The following is a 23,322-nucleotide window of genomic DNA, read 5'->3' as shown; positions in this document are numbered from 1 at the left end:
GTCGACCCCTACTGGGAGGTGTCTCCCAGTCAGGAGGCATGGGAGTCAGGGACTGACCTGAGGAGGCAGCCTGTCCCTTAGCAGAGCTTGAGCTCTGTGCTGGGAGATCTGCTGCTCTCTTCAGAGCTGATAGGCAGGAACATTTAACTCTGCTGAAGCTGTGCCCACTGCCGCCCCTTTCCCCAGGCACTCTGTCCCAGGGAGTTGGGAGTTTTATCTACAAGTCCCTGAGTGGGGCTGCTGCCTTTCTTTCAGAGAAACCCTGCCTAGAGAGGCAGTCTACTTACCAGCTTTTCTTAACCCATTGTTCAACCAAGGCTCTTACTGTCCTTCTCATGACAGGAGACCAGATTAGCATGTGAAAGGGATTCTGCTTCCACTGAGGGAGACACTTTCTCAGCATTTGCAGCAGCTCTGGGATATCCTTCCCAAGGATGGTGAGGTGGAAAAGTTCATCTTTTGTATTCTGAAACATTAGAAACAAATCCTAGTGTGGCAGGACATTAATTTACCAAAAGGTACTCTGTGGCACAGAAAACACCCAGAAAGATTAACAACAGATAAGCCATAAATATTTTCTTTATTTTTTCATTTTCTGGAAACATGACCCTTTGCAAATTATGGGCTGTCCATTATTTAACAAATTAGACTATTTTGTATCCCTGTTTATTCTTTTATTACTAGATGATTTCTGTGCCCTTCTGAAGCTCAGTAATTTACAGCTCTGTCCAGTGGAACTTACTGTGATGTGAAATACTCTGTATCTCCTCTGTCCAACATGAGAACCAGTATGGGGCTACTGAGCACTTGAGGAACTGAATTCTTTAATTTTTACCCATTTATTTTTACTTTTTAAGTAGCCCCAGCTAGAGGCTCTCAAATTGGGTAATGAAGTTACCTTCTTTGATGTCCCCTTTCTTTGTATTGTGTAATTAAACTTTGTAAGATAGATTAAAGCATAGAGCCCCCAAAATCAAAATGCTGATATTTTCCTATATTATGAAACCCATGGAATGGGCCATGAGAATATTTTTTAAAGAGCTGCCATTTATCTATCAGCCTTCTTTTTTTTTTTTTTTTTTTTTTTTTTTTTTTTTTGAGACGGAGTCTTGCTCTGTCGCCCGGGCTGGAGTGCAGTGGCCGGATCTCAGCTCACTGCAAGCTCCGCCTCCCGGGTTTACGCCATTCTCCTGCCTCAGCCTCCCGAGTAGCGGGGACTACAGGCGCCCGCCACTTCGCCCGGCTAGTTTTTTGTGTTTTTAGTAGAGACGGGGTTTCGCCGTGTTATCAGCCTTCTTAAACACTCAAATGCACTTAGACAAAGACCTGGAACAAGCCAGATCTGTGAGGGCCCATAGCCAAGAAATGGGAAGCACACAGAGTCCCCAAGATCTGCTGGGGCCACAAGGGAGGACCCATACTCTGAGCTTCCATCTCACCAAATGCCGTGCAAGCAGGAGGAAAAGAGTAGGGAGGGTCATTGTTTCCACTTGTGGGAAGCAAGGAAAGGAAAAGAAGAAATTTTCAAAGCTACAACTGGTAACATTTACTTTATGCAGATAGCAGTTGAGTGAAGGTAATGAAACCCAGGATGCTCTCCATAGCACTTTTCAAAGAGCAAACTTGTAAAAGTTTGTTATAGACTGCCAGAATCTTCCTTAATAGTCTTTGAAGTAGGGAGATAGAGGATCCTATTATCCTCGCTTCTGTGTAAGGCATACCTTTCATTTTTGCCAGTACATGTTTTTCAGATATATGTTGATGAAAGCCGAACTACTTACAGATAAAACAGACATAAGCAAAATATCTCTCCTCATATGATAAAGCATGATAATGACAGGGCTTTTTTTTTTTAAGAAATGTAGGTGTTTGACTTACAATCAGTATATAGTAATATTTGTTATGGTTTTCCTTTCTCGTATTAATACTTATGGTAACATTATATACGTATAGTGATTTAATTGTCTCAAGTACTATGGTAACCTCATCCCAGCTGCTTCAAACCTTAAAATTCTGTTTCCATTTCAAGACAACAAAAGCCCATGCTCCAAAACCTTCAACAGTTAGCATTTCATTTTCTCTGGGCCCATGTCAGCATTGTAATCAGAAACAAAATAAGAAATTATAAGGTTCATTCCCAACCCATCATGGAATGAAAAATCTCTTTAAATGGATCTTAAAAATCACCTCCCCTCTGTAAGAGAAAACGTGCTGCAAAGAGAAAAGTTAAAAGTCACATTAGCTTGACATTGTAAATAAGAACAAAGCCCACAGGTAAATTAATGCTCTTCATCCATTTGTCCCCAGGTCATAGATCTGTACTGGGGAGTGGAGGAAGATGACTGGGACAGCCCAGAGCTCCAGAAGACCCGCATGAAGCTGCTGGAGGATTGCTTGAAAACTTCTGCAGGTCCATGTTTTGTTGTGGGTATAAAAAAACTAATGCTTTATATTAACTTTGAGATGAATGTGAGAATTATTGCTGATTGGTGATTCATAAGGGGCTTTTTAAATGAAGGGGGAAAAGGCTTTTTTATGTCTGTTTAAACATTTTAAGCTGTCTCCTGGCTCTCAGTGTGTGAGAACAAAAAGCTTCAACTTTTCGTAAGAAGTGCTGCAAATTAACGGTGAATAACTTGAAATGGTAATCAAAGGGATGACTTGGGTTTGACAACGATTTCTACAACACCTTGTGATCAACAATAAGGATTACTCTTTCAGACCTACAATCTTTATCCTAGGTTTTCTTATCTTATTCTACAATCTATTCCATCATAGTGCTTCTATTTCTTAACACTAGAATTTCTGGCAGTTTTTAACAAAATGACTGAAACATTGTTAAAGTGAATCAAATATACTGTGTCTCATCTACCAGTAGCAAATGGTGCCCTGTGAAAAAGTTTGTTTCTACAATAATTTTCAGCTACATCTTCATTATAAGCTAAAGATCAACAGAGAGATTTCAAGTGGAACATTATTATTAATTCATCATTATTTTCTCAAGAACACTCACTCCTCTATGTAAGCACAGTGGTAGTAAGATAAACAGGCCATACTATGGCAGGTGATTGTGCAAAATCACTGCCTTAATTTAGCTTAAGAAAGACTTAACCTTGAATCCAAGCAGATCCTACCAATCGATAAGGGAAGTTGCCCTTTTGAACATAGGTTGCTCTAAGACTGACAGATGAGTGTTAAAATTACTAGTGAGTGCTGTGAAAAAAATATCACATCGTACTGTTAAAAACTAGGTTCAATATATCAGCAAAAGTGTTCTTAATATTTATTTGCATATCCATCTATATTTGGCTCCACATAGGATCAGGAAGACCTACAGAGATGGTATCACAAATCTGACCAGCTGATGGTAAATTTCTTACCCAGGCTAGTAAAGTGTATAAAGGCTGTATCGTATAATGTTTGTAGTATTCCATATATAGGTAAGTTGTTTACTCACTAACTACTTGAGTGCTACTGTCTGCCAAGGGCTGCTCTTAAGTGCTGGGGGTATGATAGGTTGACTCAAACAAAATTGTTATTTTGTGGGCCAGTTCCTTATGATTCAACCTTAGAACTGAACTAAGAAGATAAAATGTTTTGCTTTCCTGGAGCTTACATTCTAATGTGGGTGGAAGGGGGAGAGGGCAGGCAAAAACCAAATAAGTAAGATAAACAGTAAGTCAGATGGTGATAAGTGCTATGGAGAAAAATAGAGAAATGAAAGAAAAGAGAGAATACCAGCAAGGGGAGAGATTTACTACTTAAGATAAAGCAGTCAGAGAAGGCCTCACTGATCAGGTGACTCTGAAGGGGAGATGGAAAGAGGGGCAGGAAAGAACCAGGTGTGGATATTCCAAGTCAGGAATTCCAGGAAGAGGGGCTGGCATGTTCAGGGAACAGCAAGCAGGCCTCTGTGCCTGGAACAAGTCTGAATAGGGAGGAGGGCATGGGATGTGGGGGACATATCATGGGGCCTTGTCATCTTTTATTTTTAAGAGTAAGAAAACTATTGTTATGGCTCAGCATAATTGGGAACCATCGATTTTGGAAAGGTAATTTCAGTAGACAATTCTATATAATCTTCAAGTTGACTTAAGGTTTTACCTTGAGTGACAGGAAAAACTGCAGAAGTGTTCTGAGCAGAGGAATGAGGTGATTGGACTTGTATTTTCAGCATGGCCTTGGCGGCTGGGTGAGGAAGAGGGGACAGAGCAGCCAGACCTTTAGACAGCTACTACAATAAGCCAAATGATTTAGGGGATTTGGGGAATGAACACCTGAAAACAGTGTCCTGTGGCCTGAAAAGAATGCAAAAAAAAAAGGCCTGAAAGTTGGGTTAAGTATCTGAAGAGCAAGTAGTGGAAGAGATTTTTTTTCCATGGGTCATCGGAGGATAGAACAAGGAAGCAGATTTCAGCTTTGGGTGAAGAAGTTAAAGGATATAGCTCTCTCTCAGGTTTTTGGATCCAGTTTCCCTGGGTTCTGACCTGACATTTCATAGCTGTGCGGCACTGCAGGAGTTGCTTCACTATGCTAAGCCTTAGTTTTTTGTCTGTAAAATGGAAGTGATAATAATACTTATCTACCTCATTGGGTCATTCTGAGAATCAAATGAAATTACAGGCACTTTTATAGTATTTCACACATAGTAACCCGTTAAAAAGTCTTGATTGTTTCTTATTGTATCATTATTATCTATCACAGCTGTCTAAAGATGAAATCACCTGGCTCAAACTGTAGTGACGCATCACGAAAAAAGTTTTTATCAAAGTGAAGAACACAAACCACTCTGACAGGGGTGCTATAGAACAGACTCAAATATTGGAAGACAGGTTAGGCCAGATTCCGTTATGCTTAGAAAGTCAGATTTGGGAAGCATAACCCACTATGGGAGTGTCCTGGGAAATCTCAATTACTGTGATCTCCACAGCTTTACCATAATCCAGGCTCGGAAATTCAGGAATGAGAGAGATGTTCTCCCCCTTTTATAACCCTATCGAGTGCCATCCCTAAGCTAACTAAAATTAGACATGACTCTGAATTCCAGTAATTTGCTGGTAGGAGAATAAATAAAGACTGCAAGTTTATGCAGGTTAAGAGAGCAAAGGTTAGCTGATAGAACGGTAGCAACATCTTTATTGAGCATACACAAATCATTTATCCCTCCTTCTGCTGCCCTGTTACATGTTTAAACTCAGGGAAACTGTGACAAAACCCTACAGATAGAGCTAGGATTATTCACCCCAGTGATCCTGAATCACACAAGGCTTATATCTCACTGCTTATAGAAACAAAATAAAAGTACACCTTTTATGGCCTTTCCTGTTGTAACTATGGTAACAACTGGCGTGTGTGTGTGTTACTTTTTAGCTCCAGTTTCCTCACCTAGTGCTCCCTTGTGGATATTTTTGGAAGTCATGATGACCCCTGTGGGATGCAGAGCTTAGCATAATACTTCCCCTAACGCTGAAGTCTTTGGCAAGGAAATTCACCACTACCGAATGGAAAAAAAAAAATGTTTTTGTATCTTCAAAGGCTTCACAAACTTTAGCCTTTATGTAAGATCCAAATAAATTAAGGACAGGATGAAGCTTTCCTTTTAAACACTTAGGGAATTGAGGTCCAAAGGGAACTTGGTCTTCAGTATTGTTCGTGCTTGGCCTTTTTCGACTTCATCAACTAAAAGTTGTCATTTAGATAATGGCTGAGGTTCCGCTGACATGCAAACTGTGCTGTGATTCTGGACAGCTGTTTTACACACATGTTTTTGACCACAAAGAGGTGAGGGTGCTAGAGTGAGGGGGCCTGGAATGTGTCTGGTCCTGCTCTCAAAGGACTAGCTTGGGAGACATATTGTAAAGCATACGTCATCTTACCAAGAAGAACAACATTTGAATACATGTGTAGAGAGAGGCAAGTACAGTGGGAAGAGCCCAGAATTTTCATTTTACAGTCAAGTAAGAGCCCTGGTTCTCAGGGGAGAAGTCACTAACTTAATTGTGCTTTAATGATCACATCTATAAATATGGGAAAATAATAATAAACTAAAAGCAAATTTTGAATCAATTTCAAAGGGTTGTTGTGGGGACCAAATGTGATGATATATGTATGAATTCTTCGTAAACCCAAAAAAGGCTAACAACCAGTAATTTTAGACCAAATAACTTAAACTGTGACTTAAGTTATTTTCAAATGAGAATAAAAAGTTTTCATGTATATTAGGCATTTATGTGCTATTATAATTTTTCCCTTTGAAAACGCCAATAATAATGAAAAAAGTATTAAGGCTTCATTCAGACAATCAAATGTTAAAGGATTTTAATTCATTCTTATGTGTATATTAATAAAATGTAACAGTTGTAAAATACATATGGTACATATTTATTTTATTTTTCTTTTTTTTTTTTAATTTATTTATTATTATTAAACTTCAAGTTGTAGGGTACATGTGCACAACGTGCAGGTTTGCTACATATGTATACTTGTGCCATGTTGGTGTGCTGCACCCATCAACTCGTCATTTACATCAGGTATAACTCCCAATGCAATCCCTCCCCCCTCCCCCCTCCCCATGATAGGCCCCGGTGTGTGATGTTCCCCTTCCCGAGTCCAAGTGATCTCATTGTTCAGTTCCCACCTACGAGTGAGAACATGCGGTGTTTGGTTTTCTGTTCTTGTGATAGTTTGCTAAGAATGATGGTTTCCAGCTGCATCCATGTCCCTACAAAGGACACAAACTCATCCTTTTTTATGGCTGCATAGTATTCCATGGTGTATATGTGCCACATTTTCTTAATCCAATCTGTCACTGATGGACATTTGGGTTGATTCCAAGTCTTTGCTATTGTGAATAGTGCTGCAATAAACATACGTGTGCATGTGTCCTTATAGCAGCATAATTTATAATCCTTTGGGTACATACCCAGTAATGGGATGGCTGGGTCATATGGTACATCTAGTTCTAGATCCTTGAGGAATCGCCATACTGTTTTCCATAATGGTTGAACTAGTTTACAATCCCACCAACAGTGTAAAAGTGTTCCTATTTCTCCACATCCTCTCCAGCACCTGTTGTTTCCTGACTTTTGAATGATCGCCATTCTAACTGGTGTGAGATGGTATCTCATTGTGGTTTTGATTTGCATTTCTCTGATGGCCAGTGATGATGAGCATTTTTTCATGTGTCTGTTGGCTGTATGAATGTCTTCTTTTGAGAAATGTCTGTTCATATCCTTTGCCCACTTTTGGATGGGGTTGTTTGTTTTTTTCTTGTAAATTTGTTTGAGTTCTTTGTAGGTTCTGGATATTAGCCCTTTGTCAGATGAGTAGATTGCAAAAATTTTCTCCCATTCTGTAGGTTGCCTGCTCACTCTGATGGTAGTTTCTTTTGCTGTGCAGAAGCTCTTTAGTTTGATGAGATCCCATTTGTCAATTTTGGCTTTTGCTGCCGTTGCTTTTGGTGTTTTAGACATGAAGTCTTTGCCCATGCCTATGTCCTGAATGGTACTACCTAGGTTTTCCTCTAGGATTTTTATGGTATTAGGTCTAACATTTAAGTCTCTAATCCATCTTGAATTGATTTTCGTATAAGGAGTAAGGAAAGGATCCAGTTTCAGCTTTCTACTTACGGCTAGCCAGTTTTCCCAGCACCATTTATTAAATAGGGAATCCTTTCCCCATTTCTTGTTTCTCTCAGGTTTGTCAAAGATCAGATGGCTGTAGATGTGTGGTATTATTTCTGAGGACTCTGTTCTGTTCCATTGGTCTATATCTCTGTTTTGGTACCAGTACCATGCTGTTTTGGTTACTGTAGCCTTGTAGTATAGTTTGAAGTCAGGTAGCGTGATGCCTCCAGCTTTGTTCTTTTGACTTAGGATTGTCTTGGAGATGCGGGCTCTTTTTTGGTTCCATATGAACTTTAAAGCAGTTTTTTCCAATTCTGTGAAGAAGCTCATTGGTAGCTTGATGGGGATGGCATTGAATCTATAAATTACCTTGGGCAGTATGGCCATTTTCACGATATTGATTCTTCCTATCCATGAGCATGGTATGTTCTTCCATTTGTTTGTGTCCTCTTTGATTTCACTGAGCAGTGGTTTGTAGTTCTCCTTGAAGAGGTCCTTTACATCCCTTGTAAGTTGGATTCCTAGGTATTTTATTCTCTTTGAAGCAATTGTGAATGGAAGTTCATTCTTGATTTGGCTCTCTGTTTGACTGTCACTGGTGTATAAGAATGCTTGTGATTTTTGCACATTAATTTTGTATCCTGAGACTTTGCTGAAGTTGCTGATCAGCTTAAGGAGATTTTGGGCTGAGACAATGGGGTTTTCTAAATATACAATCATGTCGTCTGCAAACAGGGACAATTTGACTTCTTCTTTTCCTAACTGAATCCCCTTGATTTCTTTCTCTTGCCTGATTGCCCTAGCCAGAACTTCCAACACTATGTTGAATAGGAGTGGTGAGAGAGGGCATCCCTGTCTTGTGCCAGTTTTCAAAGGGAATTTTTCCAGTTTTTGCCCATTCAGTATGATATTGGCTGTGGGTTTGTCATAAATAGCTCTTATTATTTTGAGGTACGTTCCGTCAATACCGAATTTATTGAGCGTTTTTAGCATGAAGGGCTGTTGAATTTTGTCAAAAGCCTTTTCTGCATCTATTGAGATAATGATGTGGTTCTTGTCTTTGGTTCTGTTTATATGCTGGATTATGTTTATTGATTTGCGAATGTTGAACCAGCCTTGCATCCCAGGGATGAAGCCCACTTGATCATGGTGGATAAGCTTTTTGATGTGCTGCTGAATCCGGTTTGCCAGTATTTTATTGAGGATTTTTGCATCGATGTTCATCAGGGATATTGGTCTAAAATTCTCTTTTTTTGTTGTGTCTCTGCCAGGCTTTGGTATCAGGATGATGTTGGCCTCATAAAATGAGTTAGGGAGGATTCCCTCTTTTTCTATTGATTGGAATAGTTTCAGAAGGAATGGTACCAGCTCCTCCTTGTACCTCTGGTAGAATTCAGCTGTGAATCCATCTGGTCCTGGACTTTTTTTGGTTGGTAGGCTATTAATTATTGCCTCAATTTCAGAGCCTACTATTGGTCTATTCAGGGATTCAACTTCTTCCTGGTTTAGTCTTGGAAGAGTGTAAGTGTCCAGGAAATTATCCATTTCTTCTAGATTTTCCAGTTTATTTGCGTAGAGGTGTTTATAGTATTCTCTGATGGTAGTTTGTATTTCTGTGGGGTCGGTGGTGATATCCCCTTTATCATTTTTAATTGCGTCGATTTGATTCTTCTCTCTTTTCTTCTTTATTAGTCTTGCTAGTGGTCTGTCAATTTTGTTGATCTTTTCAAAAAACCAACTCCTGGATTCATTGATTTTTTGGAGGGTTTTTTGTGTCTCTATCTCCTTCAGTTCTCCTCTGATCTTAGTTATTTCTTGCCTTCTGCTAGCTTTCGAATGTGTTTGCTCTTGCTTCTCTAGTTCTTTTAATTGCGATGTTAGAGTGTCAATTTTAGATCTTTCCTGCTTTCTCTTGTGGGCATTTAGTGCTATAAATTTCCCTCTACACACTGCTTTAAATGTGTCCCAGAGATTCTGGTATGTTGTATCTTTGTTCTCATTGGTTTCAAAGAACATCTTTATTTCTGCCTTCATTTCGTTATGTACCCAGTAGTCATTCAGGAGCAGGTTGTTCAGTTTCCATGTAGTTGAGCGGTTTTGATTGAGTTTCTTAGTCCTGAGTTCTAATTTGATTGCACTGTGGTCTGAGAGACAGTTTGTTATAATTTCTGTTCTTGTACATTTGCTGAGGAGTGCTTTACTTCCAATTACGTGGTCAATTTTGGAGTAAGTACGATGTGGTGCTGAGAAGAATGTATATTCTGTTGATTTGGGGTGGAGAGTTCTATAGTTGTCTATTAGGTCTGCTTGCTGCAGAGATGAGTTCAATTCCTGGATATCCTTGTTAACTTTCTGTCTCGTTGATCTGTCTAATGTTGACAGTGGAGTGTTGAAGTCTCCCATTATTATTGTATGGGAGTCTAAGTCTCTTTGTAAGTCTCTAAGGACTTGCTTTATGAATCTGGGTGCTCCTGTATTGGGTGCATATATATTTAGGATAGTTAGCTCTTCCTGTTGAATTGATCCCTTTACCATTATGTAATGGCCTTCTTTGTCTCTTTTGATCTTTGATGGTTTAAAGTCTGTTTTATCAGAGACTAGTATTGCAACCCCCGCTTTTTTGTGTTCTCCATTTGCTTGGTAAATCTTCCTCCATCCCTTTATTTTGAGCCTATGTATGTCTCTGCGTGTGAGATGGGTCTCCTGAATACAGGAGACTGATGGGTCTTGACTCTTTATCCAGTTTGCCAGTCTGTGTCTTTTAATTGGAGCATTTAGTCCATTTACATTTAAGGTTAAGATTGTTATGTGTGAACTTGATCCTGCCATTATGATATTAACTGGTTATTTTGCTCGTTAGTTGATGCAGTTTCTTCCTAGCCTTGATGGTCTTTACATTTTGGCATGTTTTTGCAATGGCTGGTACCGGTTGTTCCTTTCCATGTTTAGTGCTTCCTTCAGGGTCTCTTGTAAGGCAGGCCTAGTGGTGACAAAATCTCTAAGCATTTGCTTATCTGTAAAGGATTTTATTTCTCCTTCACTTATGAAACTTAGTTTGGCTGGATATAAAATTCTGGGTTTAAAATTCTTTTCTTTAAGAATGTTGAATATTGGCCCCCACTCTCTTCTGGCTTGAAGAGTTTCTGCCGAGAGATCTGCTGTTAGTTTCTGCCGAGAGATCTGCTGTTAGTCTGATGGGCTTCCCTTTGTGGGTAACCCGACCTTTCTCTCTGGCTGCCCTTAAGATTTTTTCCTTCATTTCAACTTTGGTGAATCTGGCAATTATGTGTCTTGGAGTTGCTCTTCTCGAGGAGTATCTTTGTGGCGTTCTCTGTATTTCCTGGATTTGAATGTTGGCCTGCCCTACTAGGTTGGGGAAGTTCTCCTGGATGATATCCTGAAGAGTGTTTTCCAACTTGGTTCCATTTTCCCCATCACTTTCAGGCACCCCAATCAGACGTAGATTTGGTCTTTTTACATAATCCCATACTTCTTGCAGGCTTTGTTCATTTCTTTTTCTTCTTTTTTCTTTTGGTTTCTCTTCTCGCTTCATTTCATTCATTTGATCCTCCATCGCTGACATTCTTTCTTCCAGTTGATCGAGACGGTTACTGAAGCTTGTGCATTTGTCACGTATTTCTCGTGCCATGGTTTTCGTCTCTTTCATTTCGTTTGTGAGCTTCTCTGCATTAATTACTCTAGCCATCAATTCTTCCACTTTTTTTTCAAGATTTTTAGTTTCTTTGCGCTGGGTACGTAATTCCTCCTTTAGCTCTGAGAAATTTGATGGACTGAAGCCTTCTTCTCTCATCTCGTCGAAGTCATTCTCCGTCCAGCTTTGATCCGTTGCTGGCGATGAGCTGCGCTCCTTTGCCGGGGGAGATGCGCTCTTATTTTTTGAATTTCCAGCTTTTCTGCCCTGCTTTTTCCCCATCTTTGTGGTTTTATCTGCCTCTGGTCTTTGATGATGGTGATGTACTGATGGGGTTTTGGTGTAGGTGTCCTTCCTGTTTGATAGCTTTCCTTCTAACAGTCAGGATCCTCAGCTGTAGGTTGTAGCTGTAGGAGATTGCTTGAGGTCCACTCCAGACCCTGTTTGCCTGGGTATCAGCAGCAGAGGCTGCAGAAGATAGAATATTTCTGAACAGCGAGTGTACCTGTCTGATTCTTGCTTTGGAATCTTCCTCTCAGGGGTGTACTCCACCCTGTGAGGTGTGGGGTGTCAGACTGCCCCTAGTGGGGGATGTCTCCCAGTTAGGCTACTCAGGGGTCAAGGACCCACTTGAGCAGGGAGTCTGTCCCTTCTCAGATCTCAACCTCCGTGTTGGGAGATCCACTGCTCTCTTCAAAGCTGTCAGACAGAGTCGTTTGTGTCTGCAGAGCTGCTGCGTTTGTTATTATTTACTGTGCCCTGTCCCCAGAGGTGGAGTCTACAGAGACAGGCAGGTTTCCTTGAGCTGCTGTGAGCTCCACCCAGTTCGAGCTTCCCAGCAGCTTTGTTTACCTACTTAAGCCTCAGCAATGGCAGGCGCCCCTCCCCCAGCCTCGCTGCTGCCTTGCCGGTAGATCACAGACTGCTGTGCTAGCAATGAGGGAGGCTCCGTGGGTGTGGGACACTCCCGGCCAGGTGTGGGATATGATCTCCTGGTGTGCCTGTCTGCTTAAAGTGCAGTATTGGGGTGGGAGTTACCCGATTTTCCAGGTGTTGTGTGTCTCAGTTCCCCTGGCTAGGAAAAGGGATTCCCTTCCCCCTTGCGCTTTCCAGGTGAGGCAATGCCTCGCCCTGCTTCAGCTCTCGCTGGTCGGGCTGCAGCAGCTGACCAGCACCGATCGTCTGGCACTCCCCAGTGAGATGAACCCAGTACCTCAGTTGAAAATGCAGAAATCGCCAGTCTTCTGTGTCGCTCGCGCTGGGAGTTGGAGACTGGCGCTGTTCCTATTCGGCCATCTTGCTCCTATTTTATTTTTCTAGATATGAATTTGATCACATTTACTGACTGAAAGCTTTACCTATCCCCAAGGAGGGATTCTGACCAGGGCTGCCCCTAGCAGGGAGACAACTCACAGCTGAGTAACAAAATCATCTTCATCACCTTTTAGGTGTAAAAAATTGCTTCAGCCTTTGCAAAATGTGGAATGTTCAACAGAATCTCCCACACCTACTTGGTCGCATTCCCTACTCCATAGAAAATCCTTTTGTAGCTGGAGAGGAGTATGGCCTTTTGGAGACAGCAGAGGTCATGTGATGCTAATTCTCTCATTATCTCATCCCCATCCTTCTCCATGGTGCCTGTTAATAGGGAAGAGGGGGTTTTCTTCTTGTCATTGCTCCAAATGTGGAGTACCCAAAAGAACTACTTATAGAGTTTGAGCATTGATCCTGGACCCTGAATTCAAGACTGCCTCTTGTCAGAAGTTGACAGAAGTAGGTGACTTCAATCAGAAACAACAAAGGTGATATTACAACCGATCCCACAGAAATACAGAAGATCCTCAGGGACTATTATAAACACACCTATGCACACAAACTAGAAAATCTAGAGGAAATGGACAAATTCCTGGAAACACAGTCTCCCAATATTGAACCAGGAAGAAATTGAAACCCTAAGCAAACCAATATTGAGGTCCAAAACTGAATCAGTAATAAATCTACCAACCAAAAAAAAAAAAAAGGCTCAGAACCAGATACATTCACAGACAAGTTCTACCAGATACACAAAGCAGAGCTGATACCTATTATAGTGAAACTATTCCAAAAACTTAAGGAGAAGGAACTGCTCCCCAACTCATTCTTAAAAACCAGCATCACCTTGATACCTGGCAAAAGAAAAAACCTGGCAAAGACACAATGAAAAAAGAAAACTACAGGCAAATAGTCCTGATGAACATAGATGCAAAAATCCTCAACAAAATACTAGTAAACCAGATCCAACAGCACATCAAAAAGTTAAGTCACCATGATCAAGTAGGTTTAATTTCTGGGATGTAAGGTTGGTTCAACATATGCAAACCAATAAATGTGACACACCCACATAAACAGAGTTTAAAACAAAAACCATATGATCATCTCCATAGACATGGAAAAACTTTCAATAAACATTCCTTCATGATAACCCTCAGTAAAAACAAGACATCGAAGGAATATACCTCAAAATAATAAGAGCCATCCATGACAAACCCACAGTCAACATCATGCTTAATGGGCAAGAACTGGAAGTATTTCCCTTAAGTATTGGAACAATATAAGAATACCCACTCTCACCACTCCTATTCAACACAGTACTGGAAGTGCTAGCTAAAGCAATCAGGCAAGAGAAGAAAATAAAAGGCATCAAAATAGGAAAAGAAGAAATGAAACTGTTTCTCTTCATGTATGATGTGATTCTATGCCTAGGAAATCATAAAGACTCTTCCAAAGGGCTCCCAGAACTGATAAACAATTTCATTAAAGTTTCAGGATACAAAATCTATGTACAAAAATGAGTAACATTTCTATACACCCATAACATTCAAGCTGAAAGCCAGATAAATCAAGAATGCAATTCTATTTACGATAACCACAAAAAAAATCAAAATACCTAGGAACACATCTAACCAAGGAAGTGAACGATCTCTACAAGGAGAGCTACAAAACACTACCAAAAAAAATCACAGATGACACAAACAAATGGAAAAACATCCCATACTCTGGATTGGAAGAATCAATTCATTAAAATGTTCATTCTGCCCAAAGCAATCTATATATTTAATGCTATTTCTATCAAACTACAAGTGTCATTTTTCACAGAACTAGAAAAAACTATTCTAAAATTTATATGGAACCAAAAAAGAGGTGTATAGCCAAAGCAATGGTAACCAAAAAGAACAAAGCTGGAGGCATCACATTATCCAACTTCAAACTATGCTATAAGGCTGCAGTAACCCAAACAGCATGGTGCTGGTACAAAAACAGACACATAGATGAATAGAACAAAGTGGAGAACCCAGAAATAAAGCCGCACACCTACAGCCATCTGATCTTTGACAAAGTTGACAAAAATAAACAATGGGGAAAGATTTTCTATTCAATAAATTATATTGGGATAGCTGTCTAGCCATATGGAGAAGAATGAAATTGGACCCCTATCCTTCACCATATACAAAAATTAACTCAAGATGGATTAAAGGTTTAAATGTAAGACCTCAAACTGTAATAATCCCAGAAGAAAACCTAGGAAATACCATTCTGGACATCGGCCTTGGGAAATAATTTATTACTAAGTCCTCAAAAACAATTGCAACACAAACAAAAATTGACAAGTGTTACCTAATAAAACTAAAGAGCTTCTGCGCAGCAAAAGAAACTATTAACAGAGTAACCAGACAATGTATAGAATGGGAGAAAATGTTCAAAAACTATGCATCTGACCAATGTCTAATATCTGGAATCTATAAGGAACTTAAACAATGGAATGAGCAAAAAAATAAGCCCATTAAAAAATGGGCGAAAGATATGAACAGACACTTCTCAAAAGAAGACATACAAGTGGCCCACAAACGTATGAAAAAAATACTTATCAACACTAATCATCAGAGGAATGCAAATCAAAATCACAATGAGATACCATCTCACACTAGTCAGGATGACTATTATTAAAAACTCAAAAAACAGCAGATTCTGGTGAGAATGTAGGGAAAAGGGAATGATTATACATTGTTGGTGGAAATGTAAATTAGTACAGCCACTGTGTGAAAAGTGGTTTGGAGATTTCTGAAAGAACTTAGAACGACCATTCAACCCAGCAATTTCATGATTGGGTATATATCAAAACAAAAAATAATAATACATCTTTCTACCAAAAAGACACATGCACTCACAGGTTCATCACAGCACAATAGCAAAGAATCAATCTAGGTGTCCAGTGTCCATGTCTAGTGGATTGGATAAAGAAAATGTGGCACATAAACTCCATGGAATACTACACAGCCATAGAAAAGAATGAAATTATGTTCTTTGTAGCAACACGGATGAAGCTGGAGGCCATTTCCTAAGTGAATTAACTCGGGAACAGAAAACCAATTACCACATGTTCTCACTTATAAGTGGGAACCAAAATTTGGGTACTCATGGACATAAACATGGCAACAGTAGAAACTGGGGACTACTCAGCCACACACACATGCTTCCATCAGTGGCACAGGGAATGAAGGAGGGGGCAAGGGTTGAAAAACTATTGGATACTATGCTGAGCACCTGGGTGATGGGATCAGTCGTATCCCAAACCTCAGCATCATTCAATACAGTCAGGTAACCTGCACATGTATGACCTGAATCTAAAATAAAAGTTGAAATTATATATTAAAAAAGCAAATGGCTGGGCGCAGTGGCTCACGCCTGTAATCCCAGCACTTTGGAAGGCTTAGGCAGGTGGATCACGAGGTCAGGAGTTCAAGACCAGCCTGGCCAACATAGTGAAACCCCATTTATAGTAGAATACTAAAAATACAAAAAAATTAGCCAGGCATGGTGGCGCTTGCCTGTAACCCCAGCTACTCGTGAGGCTGAGGCAGGAGAATTGCTTGAACCAGGACCCAGGAGGCAGAGGTTGCAGTGAGCCAAGATGACACCACTGCATTCCAGCCTGGGCTACAGAGCGAGACTCTGTCTCAAACACAAATAAACAAAAGTAGACAACTTTTGTTTGTGCTGTCTTGAGCAACTAGAGTTTGAAAACCTTAGTTACAGTATTGGAGAATCCATCCCCATCCCACCATGTGTGTGGCATCCCTGGAGGATGCTCATAGCATCTCACTACAGTTCCTCAATCCATGTGGATGAGGTGGAAATTTGCTGTGGGAGAAGCATTGGCAGGTGACCCTAGGAGACCCAAGCCTGATACCATCCATGCAATGCTGATGGAGGCAGGTAAAAGGTTCTTCTTTGGCTTCACATTTAGAGGGGTGTTCCCATGTCTTAGAATCAGGACAAAAGGAATCTTGCCTGCAGTATGCTTTGTCAACTCCCTGAGCTCTCAGTGAGCCAACACTCATATAGCATCCTCATCAGGGCTATGAGATTACACATATATAAACAAACACAATCTGTCAGCATTGGGTAAAGAAGCAGCAGAGACCAAAAGAATGGGCGTATCACCATTGTTGCTTGAGCGTAAGCAGATGTCAAAACAGACTTCTACCTCCACTTACACACACACACACACACACACACACAGCCATCAGTGGCACAGCTAGCAGGGAACAGAGAATGGGTCATGCTCATACCCACCACAGGCAGCCCCTGGCAGTGGACCCTAAGCCCAGCATGCACAAAGAAGAAAGAAGCCCAGAGAGCTACATTTTGAACTGGGCCATATTTTAAACCAAAAATATGACAACTACTGAACTGTGAAATCTGTTGTTATTCAGGAAGTTTGTTTTTTCACTAGGCAGAAGAGTTAAGAGAAGACAAAGTTTGTAGCTGTAACTGACAAAGACTAACATTCTATTTTTGCATATCAGTGAGTGACACTCAAACTTATAGCATATAGGTCAGTTCCTTCTCACCTTCTCACCGCTCTCCTACAGGTTAAATTATGTCTCCTTACAGTTTAGTTTCTTTAAATAATTTTCAGTGGAAGAAAACTATAGGATAAGATTTCATAAATCATTTGAAATAGTTACAGTTTTTTTTAAACCACTTGGCTTTGGAAAGTATTTCACATTTATCCATATTCCAATATGTTTGCTTTATCATTTTAGATATACAAAACAGAATACACACATGAAAAATTAAAATAAGTACTTAATTTTCATTTGTATTTTAAAGTGCGGGGGGGGGGGGTTGTATCAATTAGTTCTAACCTTTTTAAGTACAGTTCTGCCAACCAAAATGTATTTTAAAATGGGAAAATAGTCATCGATTTGAACTGGAAATTCATCTAAATTAAACAACCTAGCTTAAAAAGATCTTTCTTACAAACTTTATTTAAATAAAAATCTAAAGCCTCAGATTTTCCAGGTATTTTCCTCATATAGTCCAGAGAAACAAAGATTTCTATACTTATAAAAATGTTTGTCCAATTGAAATCAACCAGTTATTATAGCTCTGAAATAGGTTTCAATAATTAGTGACTTGATATCACCAAAAGAGTTTTAGAATGGACAAACACGGAAGATTAGCTTTCTTCTCAACAATATTTAATTGTCTGGTGAAAGCCAAGAAGGCCATTGAATTAATTATTGCTAATATATTAAGTATTTCCACAGTAAACTTTTACTAACATATAAGCTATTTCCGTAGCTTAAGCTTAGTTGGTGTAAGAAAGCATATTTTTATATGATAAAAAGAAGCACAGAGAAAATGTGAATGGGAGAGTACTCAGTCTCTTTATAATTTAATTGGTAAAGAAAAATGTTCACTTTTATAGCTGTAGTCCAAAGGACTTCTAAGTAGGACAGCAACAACTTTTTAAAAAGGTAAAATGTAAACATCATATTTTTAAAAAGATAGTAGGGCCGTGGAGACAAACAAGATTAGACACAGTCAATTTCCAGAAGGAAATGAGTCATTTCTTGGTAAGCTGGCTTTACAGATAGAGGAACCCCAAAATCACTGGGAGTTTGCTCCATGAGATATTTGCAGAGAATTGAGCAACATGGGAGGCTAGGAAGCTGGGATGGAAAGGCAGAATAAAGTCTCCAATAATATCTTGGTGTACAGGAGACGAAGTCCACTAGAACGTAGCACAAACATTTAACTGGTGTTGCCTTTGAGGCATTTTAATTCAAAGTAAACTCAATCTAAAACTGCAACCTAGCCCCAGCCCCGTTCGGTTACTAATGGGAATGTGATAAGCCTCTCATTGCCCTATCAGTCTAACATAGGAAAGGAAACCCTAAGTAACCATTATTTTTAAAATGAAGTTCAGAATACAGTGAAAATTACAAGACATGCAAAGATTCAAGAAAATATGACTGATTTTAAAAGGAAGACTGAAGAATAGATGAAACAAGTAGAAAGATGACTCAACTATTTTATTCACTGTAAATAAATCTTCCTATTAAACACAGGTTCAACTGTATGCAGTCTGCAGGAGTTCCCTTTAAAGGAACGGGCATAAATCGGTTGAGACCAAAATCATAAAAGTATATATATACACACACAGATATATACTTTTATGTGTATATATATATGTATACATATGTATGTATCTATGTGTGTGTGTGTGTGTGTAGATATATGTGCCATAGAAAGACTAACCAAAAGAAAATTACATCAATATCATATAGTAGGTTTTAAGTTAAGAAGATAAAGTAGGATGTTTCATAATGATAAAAGGTTCAATTCAACAGAAAATTGTAATATTTCTTTTTATTTTTTAAAAATGTTTTGTTATACTTTAAGTTCTAGGGTACATGTGCACAATGTGCAGGTTTGTTACATATGTATACATGTGCCATGTTGGTGTGCTGCACCCATTAACTCGTCATTTACATTAGGTATATCTCCTAATGCTATCCCTCCCCCCTTCCCCCACCCCATGACAGGCACCGGTGTGTGATGTTCCCCTTCCTTTGTCCAAGTGATCTCATTGTTCAATTTCCACCTATGAGTGAGAACATGCGGTGTTTGGTTTTCTGTTCTTGTGATAGTTTGCTAAGAATGATGGTTTCCAGCTGCATCCATGTCCCTGCAAAGGACATGAACTCATCCTTTTTTTGGCTGCGTAGTATTCCATGGTGTATATGTGCCACATTTTCTTAATCCAGTCTGTCATTGATGGACATTTGGGTTGGTTCCAAGTCTTTGCTATTGTGAATAGTGCCACAATAAACATACGTGTGCATGTGTCTTTGTAGCAGCATGATTTCTAATCCTTTGGGTATATACCCAGTAATGGGATGGCTGGGGTCAAATGGTATTTCTAGTTCTAGATCCTTGAGGAATCGTCACACTGTCTTCCACAATGGTTGAACTAGTTTACAGTCCCACCAACAGTGTAAAAGTGTTCCTATTTCTCCACATCCTCTCCAGCACCTGTTGTTTCCTGACTTTTTAATGATCGCCAAAATGTAACATTTCTATATGTGTATGCACCTAATAACATGGCTTCAAAATATAAAAATCTTGACTAAAAGGAGAAATAGACAAATCTGCAGTCATAATTGGAGATATTTACAAACATCTTTCAGTATCTAAGAGAAGACGAAAACAAATCCATAAGTGTGTAGATTTGAATAACATGATTTATAACATGACCTAATTAACATTTATAGAATGCCACATTCAATAACTGCAGAATATACCTCATTTCAATTCACAGAACATTTGCCGAAGTGCAAAGGATGTTCCATCCATATGATGGGTAACAACACAAGTCTCAACACATTTCAAAGGGTTGAAATCATGCTACAGTTGTGCTCTGACCTTGGAGGAATTAAAAATTAAAAAATAACTGAAAGATGACTAAACATGTCCAAATACGTGAGAGTTAACACTGTTCTAAATAAACTGTGGGTCAAAGTAGAAAAATCACAAGGGAAATCTAAAAATATTTTAACTGCACTAACATGAAAACTGTATCAAAACTTGTGGATTCAGCTCATTATACAAATTTCAAAGTATGGATTTCTATTTTTTTAATGCTTAGAAAAAATAGAAATCCATACTTTGAAATTCACATGATTAGAAAAGATAAGAATTTGAAAATTAATTATTTAAGTGTCCATCTGTCAAGAGGATAGGAAAAAAAGGAGAATTAAACCCAAGGCAATTGGAAGAAAAGGGCAGTATTCATCAGAGTATAACAGCTTTTAAAATGCTTCTACAAATTCTCAGTGCTATTTGTTCCTCTAAGGATAAACAGATGACAGAATTTCAGAGCTAGAAAGAGCCTTAAGATAATCTAGTAACTAAATAGTTAAAAATCCTGATTATACACAGGTAAAATTGAAACCCAAAGAAGTGAAGGGAATTTTTATTTTCTGAATGCCTAAAATACAGTAGATACTGTGTTGAGCCCTTTTCCTCTTTTTCTCATACCAACCCATGGGGCCGTTATTTCTCCATTTCTATCAATGAGAATGCTGAGACTTCGGTGATTTCTGCAATTTGCCTGATGTCTAACTCGTAAGGGATAATAGCCAGGATTTCAGTCTAAGTCTCTTTAATTCTAAAGCCAACATTCTTCCTACCAGCAGACCCTAAACGGTTTAATTGGAAGCTATAATGAAGTCTAGAACCCAAGTCCTTTTCTCCCTGTCTGTTCTTTATCTACAAAAGTAGAGGGATTGAACTATAATGTCCTGTTTGAGTTTTCATGGTGGCATTTTCTCACATACAGTTGAATGACTCAGATAACATAATCACTAGCCTAGTGTGTGATATACTTCTCTCTGGTAGGGAAGGAAGCTGTGTTGCTGCAGGCTTTACTAAGATTGCTTCAGCCAAAACTTGGACTTTTTCATCTAATTTCCCTGGACTGAGAAACTCTAAGCTGCCAAAATCTGTGCTTGAAAATGCCATAAATGCAAACTGTAAAAACAACAAAAATTTCTTAATTTTTCTCCCTTTGCACTTACCTAGAATCTAATTACAATTCAAGGTCCAGATCTGCTATATCCAACCAACCTAAAGTCTCAATATGCTTCTAGAAATGCATATTTCACGTTGTTGTCCAATAAAACACAACAAGCAAGTTTCTATAGTGCCTATCATATATAAGACTGTGCTAAGTTCTCTGAGCTAATGGTAAGTCATATACTACCCTTGACCTCTTAAGCACCCACTTAAACAGAAAGAAGTGTGTGTGGTTAAATATGATACTGTTTGATAAGTGAGATAATATAATATTAGTTAGCTACTATGGAAGCCAAATGGAGAAACTGATTTATTCTGATTCTTTGTGTCACAAAAGACCTCCTGAAGAAATTATATTTTCAGTAAGGTTGGAAGGGCTAAGATCTTTCCATCTCTAAATCTAGGGCAGGGGAGGTGAGTGTACCTTGACTGTCCAGAGTCCAGCAGTTCTGGATGAAGGTAGAATATAGGGTTAGTGGCAGGGCATTGTGGAACATGAGGCAAGAAACATAATTTGAGGTCAGACCTTCTAAGTTAAATTTTAGCTTAGGCTTGTTAGCAGTGAGGAGGACATCCTGTTGAGATCCGTAACTAAAGGCAGTGAGTTCAAGAGGCTAGAGGCAAGAAACCTAACTAGCAACCCAGCTAATGTCATGATCCAAGTGAAAGATACCCCGATGGGCTAAGGGGGTGAAATAGAAAGGTGGGCATAGATTACAGATACTTCAGAGACAGAATTGGTAAGAAGTTGTTGACTGTTTAAGTGAGGGCTGAGGGAGAAGGCTGAGTCTAAGGTGATTATGCTGATGCCCAGATTATTAGCTCTTCCTTCCATCACACCATTATAGATACTTAAATATACACACTGAAACATGTGTTATGAAGAAACCTATGCTCCAAAATTTATGAAAGGTAATTATTTGGTGAAATAAAATCTGTATTAACCAGAAAGCATGAATAATATTTTCTGTGTCTCACAATCTGTGTGGGTTTTTTTTTAATGAATTTAAGGTGTGTAAGTGCAGTTTTGTTACATGGATATATTGCCTAATGGTGAAGTCTGGGATTTTAATGTAACCATCACCTGAATAGTGTATGCTGTACTCATTAAATAATTTCTCATCCCTCACCCTTCTCCCACCTCTCCCTGCCTCTATGTCCATGGATACACATTATTTAGCTCTCACTTATAAGTGAGAACATGTGGTATTTGGCTTACATGAGGGTTTTGTATATTTCTTTTCCATCTTAGGTGGTATGGGAGGAGAGTAAAATTGGTAACCAAGAGTGAATAAAGAACAAGTCGAATCATAAAATCAGTGTGGAGCATCAAAATTCGATGAACATTTCCTGTATTGGTTTTCACTCTCCTTCTTTAAACAATCAAGGAAGGAGTCATTTTCTAAATGTGTGATGTAATAGGTCAAATGCAAAGAAAATGCAGAAGGTGGGGGGTCAAAGTAGGTATTCTCTTTCCAGCTTGCAAATACACACAGAAAATACTGAAAGTGGAGGTCAAAGATTCTCTTCCCTGCTTGGAAATATGCAGAGAATGTGCTGAACGTGGGCAGTCAAAGCAGGTCTTCTGCTCCCAGTTTGGAGATATGCACAGATATGGAATGGCCTTGGGGGACTTCTCCATTTTATGGCCCTTTCTGTACTCTCAGCTGTACATTAGCAGCTCCCAAAGCACCAAGAGGTTCCTCCCTTCTTTCTGTTCTGTTCTTTAGCATCTGTGCTGGATGTGCAGATGGAATTGTAGGATTATTATTGCTCCTCACTCCTTTCCAGTTTTGCCACAGTTGTGAAACTACCTGCACAACCATTCTGCAGATCTGAACCGAATAATTTGAGGCAACTTAAATATATTATTTTTACCTTGTTTACACATGATATCTCTGATTATGGAAGAAATAATAGTTTTAACTGTTTAATTTTGACTGGAGAATAGGGAATTTCTGCTTATTTCTGCTTAGTTCAGCATTTACACTTGCCTATTGTTATACAAAAATAGGTATTTATAGCAATGAATATTTAAGGATTTCCCAACCTGTATTTAAGATTAGTATTTCTGGACTAGAATATTTATACACCACCAGCAGTGTTATATATAACTTAAAATGTATCCCTTTACACAAA

At 39.1% G+C, this 23,322-nt stretch overlaps 1 protein-coding gene across 1 annotated transcript in view; it reads left to right on the top strand.

Annotated features, from left to right (window-relative positions):
• NWD2 (NACHT and WD repeat domain containing 2) overlaps positions 1-23,322 on the top strand; it is a 214,143-nt gene that overhangs the window by 110,966 nt on the left and 79,855 nt on the right. The window contains exon 3 of the mRNA XM_008017665.3: positions 2,308-2,424. Within this exon, the coding sequence (XP_008015856.2) occupies positions 2,308-2,424 (117 nt within the window). The remainder of the gene's footprint in view (positions 1-2,307; positions 2,425-23,322) is intronic.

The sequence above is a fragment of the Chlorocebus sabaeus genome, chromosome 27, assembly GCF_047675955.1.
Source record: "Chlorocebus sabaeus isolate Y175 chromosome 27, mChlSab1.0.hap1, whole genome shotgun sequence".
Classification (NCBI taxonomy): Eukaryota; Metazoa; Chordata; class Mammalia; order Primates; family Cercopithecidae; genus Chlorocebus; species Chlorocebus sabaeus.
This window is presented reverse-complemented; position numbering and strand designations above follow the sequence as displayed.